This window comes from Mytilus trossulus, chromosome 2, assembly GCF_036588685.1.
Source record: "Mytilus trossulus isolate FHL-02 chromosome 2, PNRI_Mtr1.1.1.hap1, whole genome shotgun sequence".
In the NCBI taxonomy this organism is placed as follows: Eukaryota; Metazoa; Mollusca; class Bivalvia; order Mytilida; family Mytilidae; genus Mytilus; species Mytilus trossulus.
In genome coordinates, this window is record NC_086374.1 from 68926531 (window position 1) to 68938821 (window position 12291).

The 12291-nt window shown below is 32.0% G+C and overlaps 2 protein-coding genes across 4 annotated transcripts in view; one reads left to right on the top strand and one right to left on the bottom strand.

Moving 5' to 3' along the window:
• Positions 1-12291, top strand: part of LOC134707881 (kelch-like protein 4) — a 64894-nt gene that overhangs the window by 26185 nt on the left and 26418 nt on the right. Inside the window, exons 1-2 of one of the 3 annotated variants that reach the window (XM_063567991.1) lie at positions 4834-4940; positions 9680-9982. In XM_063567991.1, the coding sequence (XP_063424061.1) occupies positions 9729-9982 (254 nt within the window). In that variant the 5' untranslated portion in view covers positions 4834-4940; positions 9680-9728. Of the gene's footprint in view, positions 1-4833; positions 4941-7944; positions 8119-9679; positions 9983-12291 lie in introns of those variants that run through there. The other 2 variants (XM_063567989.1, XM_063567992.1) reach the window with 2 other exon arrangements.
• Positions 1-12291, bottom strand: part of LOC134707880 (uncharacterized) — a 47952-nt gene that overhangs the window by 22413 nt on the left and 13248 nt on the right. The gene's annotated exons all lie outside the window — the stretch shown is intronic.

Genomic DNA, 12291 nt, shown 5'->3' on the forward strand with positions numbered 1-12291 from the left:
CATTCATAACAAAGACATAAACTTAAAACATTTATTTAAGAGCTTATGAAACCAAAAATGACCTAAGTAAAGCACTACCAACCAAAGCATTATAGTTTTGCGTATAACGGGAGATAAATCGTGTTTTTGTAAATAAAAAAAAATAAAAAATCTAGATTGGATACATCATGACTTTAGAGGGTAAAAAATAGATTTGTTTTTTTCTAGGTTGACAATGATTATTGTGAGGGTTAAACATCTACTCGGACTATCCTACTCTAAACTATGTGTTGTTATTTTCATATAAAACTCAAGCTCAACTGCTTTATTCTTCACAATTTCAGTTGTCAATTAAAACTGTTAACGCAAGAAATGTTCTAATTAACATTTTTTATTACCACAAAAATGTTTAAGATATCGTGCTTTGAAAATTAAAAAAGGAACCAGCATGTACATTGTCATTGCCGTTATCAGCAATCAAGTTATCGACATATTTTACATTTGTTATTAATGGAAAACGATATATTCCAGTACTCTTAACGGGGTCAAGTAAGTTTATTTTGTATTATCAGTAAGCTTTGTGTTTTATCATAATGTACTTGTAAAATGTAGTAAACTGTTTTACACTGTATTTTACTAAAACATAACAGATATTGTATTCGCGCGGACAGAATAACCTTGGCACAAAATATCAGGTGAGCTAGCAATTACAGCCTTAACACTGAACATAATAGATTCATATAGCCAGTTTTTCTTTCGTTAAACCTACATCTTAATAAAAAAAAAGTTTAAAAAATGTAGCAACTGGTAATTATGACCTTAGTACGAAATCTTAATTTGTCTCTTTAAATTAAAATTGTACGACAACAAGGGTTTAACATTTTCCAAACATCTGTAAATAAACTCTTTCATTGATACCAGGTAGATAAACCAAACAGCAATCCATACAGTATATACTAGTAGATGAAATTTAAAAACCAACTAGATAATAGTTACCATGAAAAGGGTTGATACATCCGGTATCTTCAGACAACGTTCGATTTTCTATTGTGATGAGCACCATGCGTCGGCGGATGATACATTGATTTGACGATAATTTCAACTTTAAATTAGATAAACACCGGGACGTATTTTTCAATTATGCTTACAGCGAACAAAAACTTAAATCATAAAAATACGTTTAAAAAATTGACAATCATGATACAGGTACCCGAAAATCCGTATTGATTTTCGAAGTTTATTGTTCTCAGAATGTTTTAGTTCGTTCACATCATTTACTTTCACGTATTCGGCTTTACGGGCGCCTAATGAATTCAAATTCAAATTCAAATTCAGAAAAACTCTTTTGACGTTTGAAATTATCAAGTAGTGTTTCAATCTTTGTAAGGAAAACATTATTTTTTTTTAAAGATTTATTACAAGTAGGTATCCTATACGGCATGTTGTCAGACGTGCATTTGGCATTTTCAGCAATGCATTTCTATAACTAGAATATAAACCATACAAACAGATATGTCACCTGTGTTGAATGTCGACATTTTAGTGCAGATGTTTTGTCTTAAATAAAAGCTAAATAGTACACGACTTAAGGTTGGCCAAATAACATCCATGGTAAATGAACTCATCATAGAAACTAGGATTAAAATTTAATATTTACGCCAGACGCGCGTTTTGTCTACTAAAGACTCATCAGTGACGCTTGAATCAAAAAAATTTTAAAAGCCCAAACAAAGTAGGAAGTTGAAGATCATTGAGGAACACACATTCTCAAAAGATTTCCAAATACAGCTAAGGTAATGTATTCCTGATCGAGGTAGAAAATCCTTAGTATTTCAAAAATTCAAAGTTTTGTTTACAGTTAATTTATAAGTATAAACATATCAATGATTACTGAAGCCAACACAGAACCGTCGATTTCTTGGCTTGTGATACCCTCGTAATGGAATGTACTATTTCTCATACAAATATACAGAAAGTGTTATTGATCAGTACCTTTAATAGTTATCCTTAAACTTACCTTATCAAAAAGTGATAAGGTCTTTGCGTCGGAACTAAACACATTTGTTCTAAAAACAGTTGTTGGCATGACACGGGTTATGTTCTTCTCATATATGTTATGATGGTATGATACTAAACCCCTAACGGGAAGGATTGTGCCTGATGTTCATATGATGAAATCATAATCTTTCAGTCAGTTTAATTGAAGTCTGGAGCTGGCATGTCAGTTAACTGCTAGTAGTCTGTTGTTATTTATGTATTATTGTCATTTTGTTTATTTTCTTTGGTTACATCTTCTGACATCAGACTCGGACTTCTCTTGAACTGAATTTTAATGTACGTATTGTTATGCGTTTACTTTTCTACATTGGTTAGAAGTATAGGGGTAGGGTTGAGATCTCACAAAGATGTTTAACCCCGCCGCATTTTTGCGCCTGTCCCAAGTCATGAGCCTCTGACCTTTATTAGTCTTGTATTATTTTAATTTTAGTTTCTTGTGTACAATTTGGAAATTAGTATGGCGTTCATTATCACTGAACTAGTATATATTTGTTTAGGGGCCAGCTGAAGGACGCCTCCGGGTGCGGGAATTTCTCGCTACATTAAAGACCTGTTGGTGACCTTCTGCTGTTGTTTTTTTATTTGGTCGGGTTGTTGTCTCTTTGACACATTCCCCATTTCCATTCTCAATTTTATTGTAAACTATGAAAGAGGTTTTCAATTGATGGAACATTACTTATTGGATGAGCCATAATAATTCCATAGGAAGGCAGATGTTCGAATGCTTACACATACCAAAGAGCATATAAATAACTCTATTAGGTCCCCTGTAGCTGACTTGATCACAACAGTCATTGACGCCGTTGACGGTAACGGAAACAGTACCAAAGTTTTCCTTATGTGACGTCATCGAAGGAGGAGCATACACACTCTAGCCTTTTGACTTTATCATTATCAGGATATTTGAAATAAGGAAAATAACTGAAAAATAACTGAGCTTATAGAACCAGGATTAACCAAGGCTGAACATTCATGGAAAATCCATAAGCACATATGGTTCAAATATGTGTACAGCCAATATAATAGGTTACAAGAATATCTAATAAATATGTTGTAATTTGACAGGTATTTAAACCCATGCAATACTATCTTCATAATACCAGCATCAGTGTAATTCTTAATTCCTCGTTTTAGTAATACAAATCTTGTACTATCTGATTTTCTTCACTCTATTATATAATATCATTTTAAATTCAAATATCGTCTCAAACTAGTAATCAAAGACTAAATTTTAAATTTTAATAATAGATACAATTTGTTTTCTAATTTTTGATAATCTTCAACGTCGCGAAAGGCCACAATAATTCCTTTGAAATAATCGAATTCAAAATTATTAAAGTATCACATTAAACGATCGACGGTCGCGAAATCTTCATCGTCGATACATGGTTTTAATAGGATGAAATATAACAATGGATTAATAATAAACCACCACGTCAAGAAAACAATCAACATGTTTGTTAAAACAAAACAGAAGAAGAGAAAACGACAAAACATTTAACAGAAAGCGAAAGCTTGAGTTACAAGAACCCAAACAAAAGCCTTGAGTGACTTCAGATGCACCAGAACTTACCAATGAATACGATTTAAGCGTCACTGATGAGTCTTATGTAGACGAAACGCGCGTCTGGCGTACTAAATTGTAATCCTGGTACCTTTGATAACTATTTACACCACTGGGTCGATGCCACTGCTGGTGGACGTTTCGTCCCCGAGGGTATCACCAGCCCAGTAGTCAACACTTCGGTGTTGACATGAATATCAATAATGTGTTCATATTTTATAAATTTCCTGTTTATCAAACTTAAATTTTTTGAAAAACTAAGGATTTTCTTATCCCAGGCATAGATTAACTTATCCGTATTTGGCACGACTTTTTGGAATTTTGGATCCTCAATGCTCTTCAACTTTGTACTTGTTTTGGCTTTATAAATATTTTGATATGAGCGTCACTGATGAGTCTTATGTAGACGAAACGCGCGTCTGGCGTACTAAATTGTAATCATGGTACCTTTGATAACTATTAATTCAATGTTTGGCACATTTAACATTATTACCGTTTTTTTAATTGTATGGTTAAGATATGACTTTGGAATTAAATGACGGTATATGCTTGCACAGCAGCATTTCCCTGTAGACGTTTCTAATCTCAATCAACACAGGATTGTTTTCATATGCATTCCTGTATGGTTTTACCTGGAGTTATGATGCATTTGGTAAACATCGGAATACCACCTTTATATATTATACATAAGCGAATTAATCTGCCGTAAATCACACCTGTTAGGACGGAATACATATGATTGGTTTCATCGATCAATGCATCAAATGAATGCAGCAAGATGACGAACCACTTGATAAACATCTCAACCCCAGTATCCTTTTGATTGTGATTTTTTATGAATGTAAATGGTTTTGTCAAATGATAGATTGATTTTTCATATGAACATTATATTACATATACCACCTGCCAACTTAGTGTAAGAGCGATATGACGCGACGACCTAATGATATAAGGTATACCTACATTGAATCCTAATAACTGCCGTACGGTCGAACTGTAATTTAAAACCTACAAATCTATTTACTTTTTAATTACCTTTCAAAAGTTTAAATAGACGAACTGATAATGCATATTACAAAAGACTATTGAAACCCATTGAAATGAAGTTTACAGTCTACCAAATTTAAGTGACATCCAAGCATAATTTTCGTCAATAGGTATTTTAGATTTCCATTCATTGTCTTTTTGCTTTCACTTTATTTACCAAACTTTTATTTAAAATTCTTACTCAAACATGTAATTTGAAAGTTGCAAATAAGGTTCAGTAAGCATGGTTAAATTTAAGTTTGAAAAAGGTATAAGGGATACAAAAAATATATACGGTAAATCCTGAAAAAGGGTGAGTAGCTTTTTTGTCATGTTTCATTATTATTTATATTATAAATGTATAATTGAAAACAAATTTATTTATCTCTTTCTTGATGATAAATTTGTTTTGTTTTCATTCAATTCTTGGTACACTCTTACCGTTGTCAAGTTATTACTTGGTATGTACAAACTAATTATAATCAAGATGTAATAAAAAATAATCTGATATTTAACAACCGAGATTAAAACTTCCTATATTGGTGACAATAAGCATTGGCACCTTCACTGGTTATTTGATAAAAGATGAGTAAAAAATTAAATGACTATTATAGTTTCAAAGTAAGAATGAAATGTCACACAGTTTGACTGATTTTTTGAGGGGACCAAGTGATTAAATTCTTGATTCTTTGCCCTCAACAAAGCAAAATTGAAGATATGGTAAACATTAAATGTTTTAGCAGAAAAAAAAAACAATCAATTTTGATGATTTTGACATTCGTTTCTTTGCTGCCATACATAACCAACATGTCGAACATTGGTTATTCTGATTCTTATTTGATTGATGCTTACTTTGACCGTTTTAACAATCCAACGTACGAAATTATTTCTCAGCAATCGAAAATTGTCTACACATCTATGTTTTCTTTATGAATTTCTCATTTTTGATTCGATTTGATTATTTATTTTTAACAAAATTATTAAACTATTGGATTGCTCAATGAAAAAGGAGGAGTGATATACCACTTAATGTCAATTTGAATGTTAGTTTTAGATTACTTATATTTATTGTCGTTTTTGTTCAATTTCTATTAAGTTTCGTTATCACTCCCATATTTACCTTTAATTATCATCACTTTTATTAAATAGTAATTCAGTGAACATTGCTACTTTTATTTGTTAGTAGTTCAGTGATCATTGACTTAATGCACGTTACATAATTCAAAGCTTAGGAAATTCGATATGATAGAAGCTTACTTTCAGAAAAAGAAAACCAGAAGCCCAAAAAAGAACTATGCAAATGCATAAATATCTTTAAATTACTTATTCATTCAAAATATTTTACCTTTAGAGATGAATGTTGATTATTTGGATCGATTCACTAGACAATAATTATATTAGGCAAACTAAGATTTAATTGTATCGAAAGTAATTTTTCATAGATATTCCATTTGAACTTTTTCCAACTGATTTTACTTCATTTACATACAGAATACCATGGTCATAGATTTTTAATTCCATCTGATTATTTTGGAATGAAGCATGTGGTTTACATAACCTTCTTTTTTTCTCTTTTGTTTTTGTGTTTTGAAACAAATGTGTTTATGCATTTGCAAATATTGGTCCAGTTTAAATTGAAATTGCACAATTAAAAAAACATATCAATAATCTGCGTTTTTATACTTGTTCGTCGAATAAATATAGAGGAAGTTGCAACATATTTCCACGATCTCCTTTTAGAGTGATGTGTACAAAATGTGAGTATTCGTATCTTGAGAGTGTTGATGACTTGGGATTCGAATTAGTAATTTTGTGAAGATTGCTAGTTTGGGTAAATTTTACTTCGTACTTTATTTGGCTATTTGACTTTTTTTATTTGAGCATCACTGACGGTTGCCTCGTATCTTTGATAACACATCAAACGAATGGACAACAACTGTCATATCCCTGACTTGGTACCGGCTTTTGTCTATGTAGAAAAAGTAGATTAAAATAAAACTGAGAATGTAAATGGGGAATGTGTCAAAGCGATATCAACCCGATCGTAAGCCTGGTTTAGCTAGCGTAACCTTTCAATTGTATGACAGTCGCATATAATTCAATTATATTGACAACAATGTGTGAGTAACACAAACAGACAGAATAGGTATATAAAATCAAATACCAGGCTTGTATGTATCAATGCTAGACGCCATATGCGCGTTTCTTCTACAAAGCTTCGCCATTTACCTCGAGAAAAAACCCCATCATAAAACAAAATAAAGTGCACAGTTGAAGAGCATTGGTCATCTGTTACGCATATATAGCATTGCGGTCATCTAAATCAAGTCCTACACACAACGACATCTTTACCATAAGGAACCTCTTAGTTTCATCAAACCACCAAAGAACATGTGTCTTTAATGAATCATGTTCAAACCTAACTCTTTGTAATCACATAGGCAACACGACGGGTGCCGCATGTGGAGCAGGATCTGCTTACCCTTCCGGAGCACCTGAGATCACCCCTAGTTTTTTGGTGGGGTTCGTGTTGTTTATTCTTTAGTTTTCTATGTTGTGTCATGTGTACTATTGTTTTTCTGTTTGTCTTTTTCATTTTTAGCCATGGCGTTGTCAGTTTGTTTTAGATTTATGAGTTTGACTGTCCCTTTGGTATCTTTCGTCCCTCTTTAATTAGGTAGGTCGAATTAAAACATTTACATTGTACTATAATTGATATCCAACTTACAAGAAATCTTTTTGAAAACAAAATGGTCATGGTACAAAACATAAAAATACATATGAGAAAGAAACATTAGTCGCAGAATTATAAGTGTCTCGATCTGTGAGATAAAAACTTAAAGATAGCAATCATAGGGTCTTATACTCTTCTAAATGATGAATAATTCTCTCTGATACCTCGATGGCACAATAAATCAATCGACTAATAAGTTTTTATTTTCTGAACAACAATGAAGTGGTTAGTAAAACAATACCATTAATCTTTCTTTGTATTAATTCCATAACATATATTGACATAACGATTTTCATTTTATCTTAGCAATATATTTCAGTTTAGACAGTATTCAAATAGACCTATTTATTGTAATATCGTACGCCTTTATCAATTACTTGAACATACTGAAGATAAATTCCTTTCACCCTGTTTAAAATGCTCATATCTACATAATAAATTATGTGTTTGTGTAATGCATAATTTTCATTTAACTACTTTTATGCGATTAGTAAATGTAAATATTTGAACACTGAATTATTTCTATTTGTTCCCGTTTTATTAAACTTAAATCTAAAATAGCATTTAAAATGTTATGCAAGATTAAAATGACGATTCGATGATCTTTATTTAGTATTGTTAAAATGGAATTTAAATAGAATTGTGTGTCATCTACTTTATGTTTAAAAACAGCCATGAATTGGTACATTCGTTGATATTGACAAATTATAAGTTTTGTACTAGTACGTTGAGTGTTCAGTATATTACCAAAATGACAGTAAGTTATTTTAAATATTTACTTTATTTTATAAAGAAATGTTCTGTTTTTGACACTTTGCTTGTCATGTTACATGTTTCAATGTATTGGAGACGTGTTGTAATTGTGTTTCCTAACCGACAATTTATACTGTTTCACGCGTGAATATCCCTCGTTAGGGGAGGGGTTTGCACCTTGAAATTAGTTAAACCCTTCCACCTCTTTATGGGCCTGTCCAAAGTCAGAAGTAGTTAAGTGGTTGCCTTTAGTTCATGTGACATACTTGTTTTTCGTATTTTTTGTAATGAATTATACCATTAGTTTTCTCAATTGAATAGTTTCATATTTTAAGCTCACCTGGCACGAAGGACCAAGTGAGCTTTTCTCATCACTAGGCGTCCGGCGTCCAGCGTCCAGCGTCCGACTTCGTCGTTAACTTTTACAAAAATCTTTCTCTTCTGAACCTACTGGGCCAAATTTAACCAAACTTGATCATAATCATTATATTATTATTTTTTTTTGCCCCTGAATTGGTAAAATGCAGCTTATGGTTATTATCTTGAATATTAATATAGATAGAGATAAACTGTAAACAGCAAGAATGTACAGCAAAGTAAGACATAAAAATGCATGTAGGTCAACATGATCAATTGACCCCTTAAGGAGTTATTGCCCTTTATAGTCAATTTTTTACAATTTTCATAGTAAGTTTTAACAAAATATTTTCCACTGTAACCACTGTGACTACTGGGCCAAGTTCATTATAGATAGAGATAATTGTAAGCATCAAGAATCTTCAGTAAGTAAAATCTACAACATGTTTAATATGCACATAGACCAAGGGGAACGACACAGGATCTTTAGAGCCTCTAGTTTTATGTTGAAGCCTTTTATAGCATACTAAATGGTATGAATTTTTCTCATTGTCGAAGGCCATACAGTTGTCTTTTATTGCTTACATCGACTTGATTTGAACTTTGACTGATAGGTGTCTCATTGGCAATCATACAACGTCCCCTATTCTGCAACATTTATGGTAAAAATTTTCACTTCAGCAGAAAGCTTTATATTTTAGATGTTTGTTGATGTGGTCATTCCCGTGTGGATTTTGTTTTATATACAACAAAAAATGAACATCTTTTTTATCTATAACTTTTAAAGTTTCTATGTTTAAAACGCTGACTTTGAACAATTTTGAATACAAAACTTAATCAGAGGTGATTACATGTAATAGCAGTATATGGCTAAGATGATGATACAATTTCAATAAATTGCAATACATGTTGAAGCGGTTTAGATGGCTTGCGGATACAAAATGAAAGAAGAAATAAAATATCAGTAGCAAAAGTATATGCAAATCATGTGAGTAAGATTCTGCTTAAGTTTCACAAATAATGTCATGTCATTCAGGGGAAATTGCGATTACAAAAGTGAAACAGAAGGACACATGGACCAACGAACTGATAGACAGTTCTACTATTTTGCACTGTGCGCTTTAAGAAATGTATATCCAATATGGTGGAAACTATTCATAACAGAGGTTAGAATACACCTAGTTTGAATCTCCACATTCTTTTTTCAGGGATGATGCAGTAGCAGGATATATAAAAAGACAATGAACAAAAAAGAGAATGAACGGATTTATAAGTAAAAACCCCATTTATCAACAACGTCTTTACATCATTAATAGAAGCGGAAGTGGGGATGCTAGTTTCCTCTTATTAACTCATGACAAGTCGGAAATACAGAACTATCAAGTCAAGACTGATCACTGGAGCGCATCTACAGGAGTTTCAAACTTTGGAGTAGCAGTCCATAAGAACTTTTTGTACATAATAGGAGGGTTTGATATAAATAAGGCTGTCGCCATCAGAAAAGTTTCTAGGTAAGTACAGCATAACTGGCTTTCAACACAGGAATTTTAATGTATAATATCAAATATAACATTGTACATGTACAGAAGAAATGCATACTTTAAAAAGTCAGAATGTAAACATATATGTTCAAACTCTTTTACGTCATTTTTTAGTAGCAATAAACAAATAAAACTATTTCAATTGAAAATGCTTTGATACTATAAATGCCCTTGAATTTTTACCAGATTACATTTTTGTTCGCTTTGGAGATTCCGTATATCGTCAGGTTATCGTAATTCCAATGGGGACTAACTGTGTACCACTTATTGCGGACCTGTTTTTGTATTTCTATGAGTTACAATTTATGACAAAAATCAGCAAAGACCCATCCAAACAACATCTCATATCATCACAAATTTAATAATAGTACTTTTAGATATTTAGGATGATCTTCTGGTTCTCAATAATGCCGACTTCAGTATGTATACTAAAGAAATTTATCCTGTTGAACTTACTTTAAATAAAGCAAATACTTACAATGACCACTGCCCTTTCCTCGATCTTGTGTATGTAAAAATGTTTTAGATTTTAACGAGAGAAATTTATGTATTACTGAAAAAGTATTACACCAGGGGTTTCGATATCACAAACTAGTTAAAACATTTACTAAATTTTATCATATAAGGACATTATTCCTAAACATAGCTCAACATGCAGACTTCTTATACGTCTAGGTATTTCACATCCAATTTTTTATGGAAATATTCTTTATAAAGCACAAAAATGTCAGTATTCACCTCAGAAACTAACAAAACCTTTAAATAGACTTAATAAGAAGGGATATAGTTAAGATACTGTTGTCAGGTCATTAAAGATTGCATATTTTGGCGTTAATATTGATTCACTTATAGGGTCTTTGCATCGGAACTAAACACATTTATTCAAAGACAAGTTGTTGGCCTGACACAGGTTATGTTCTTCTCATATATTTTATTATGGTAAACCCCTAACGGGAAGGATTGTGCCTGATATTCTTATGATGAAATCATAATCTTTCAATCAGTTAAATTGAAGTCTGGAGCTGGCATGTCAGTTAACTGCTAGTAATCTGTTGTTATTTATGTATTATTGTCATTTTGTTTATTTTCTTTGGTTACATCTTCTGACATCAGACTCGGACTTCCTTTGAACAGAATTTTAAATGTGCGTATTGTTATGCGTTTACTTTTCTACATTGGATAGAGGTATAGGGGGAGGGTTGAGATCTCATAAACATGTTTAATCCCGCCGCATTTTTGCGCCTGTCCCAAGTCAGGAGCCTCTGGCCTTTGTTAGTCTGCTTTATTTGAATTTTAATTTCTTTTGTACAATTTGGAAATTAGTATGGCGTTCAATTATCACTGAAATAGTATATATTTGTTAAGGGGCCAGCTGAAGGACGCCTCCGGATGCGGGAATTTCTCGCTACATTGAAGACCTGTTGGTAACCTTCTGCTGTTGTTTTTTCTATGATCGGGTTGTTGTCTCTTTGACACATTCCCCATTTCCATTTTCAATTTTATAACGGAGTATCAATTGAATATGGAATCGAAGTACTCGGGGAATAAAAAAAAAGAATTTTCGTTAACTTAGGGAAAAAAGAAACAAAAGGTTATGAAAGTATAAGTAGATTTGCAAAGGCAGACAAACACAAATTTAAGTAACAGTTAACTACATAACATGAAGAATAAAGAGGAGACAAGCTAAAACACTCAGAAAAGTTGACGGATGAAACAACAGATTGAGCTACAAAAACATCAATTAAACGGACGGTACTCATATACTGTGGAAAAGTTAAGAGTACCCGGAAGTTCAAAAACAAAATGAATGGTAAACAAATGAGTCAAGACATATTTTTTTCTGATATTTGCTTTCATGATACACAACAAATGGTACAAGAAAACACTATAATTGAACAATGAAACTAAGTAAGTTATATGGTAAATCGGTTAATCTATAACACAACTGATTGAAGTCAAGTCCATTAATTGATCGAAACTAACTGAGTGTATATAATACTTTTAATTGATCTTTAAAATTAACAACGTTGCCATGACAATAAATCGTAATAATCCATTCCATTATTCTATTTAAATTTAAAAATATTGTAGTAATGTTATAAAATGTCATTAACGTATAATGAACTTTCACAGAAATGCCCTTTGCAATAATGTCATACTAGCAAAATAATGTACTATAATACATTAATCAATCGGGAAACCTCGGCATATTCCGCTACCCGATCTTAGATCTTCCGAGGTATGCCGAATGTTAATAACACGGATATTGTTGTTTTATT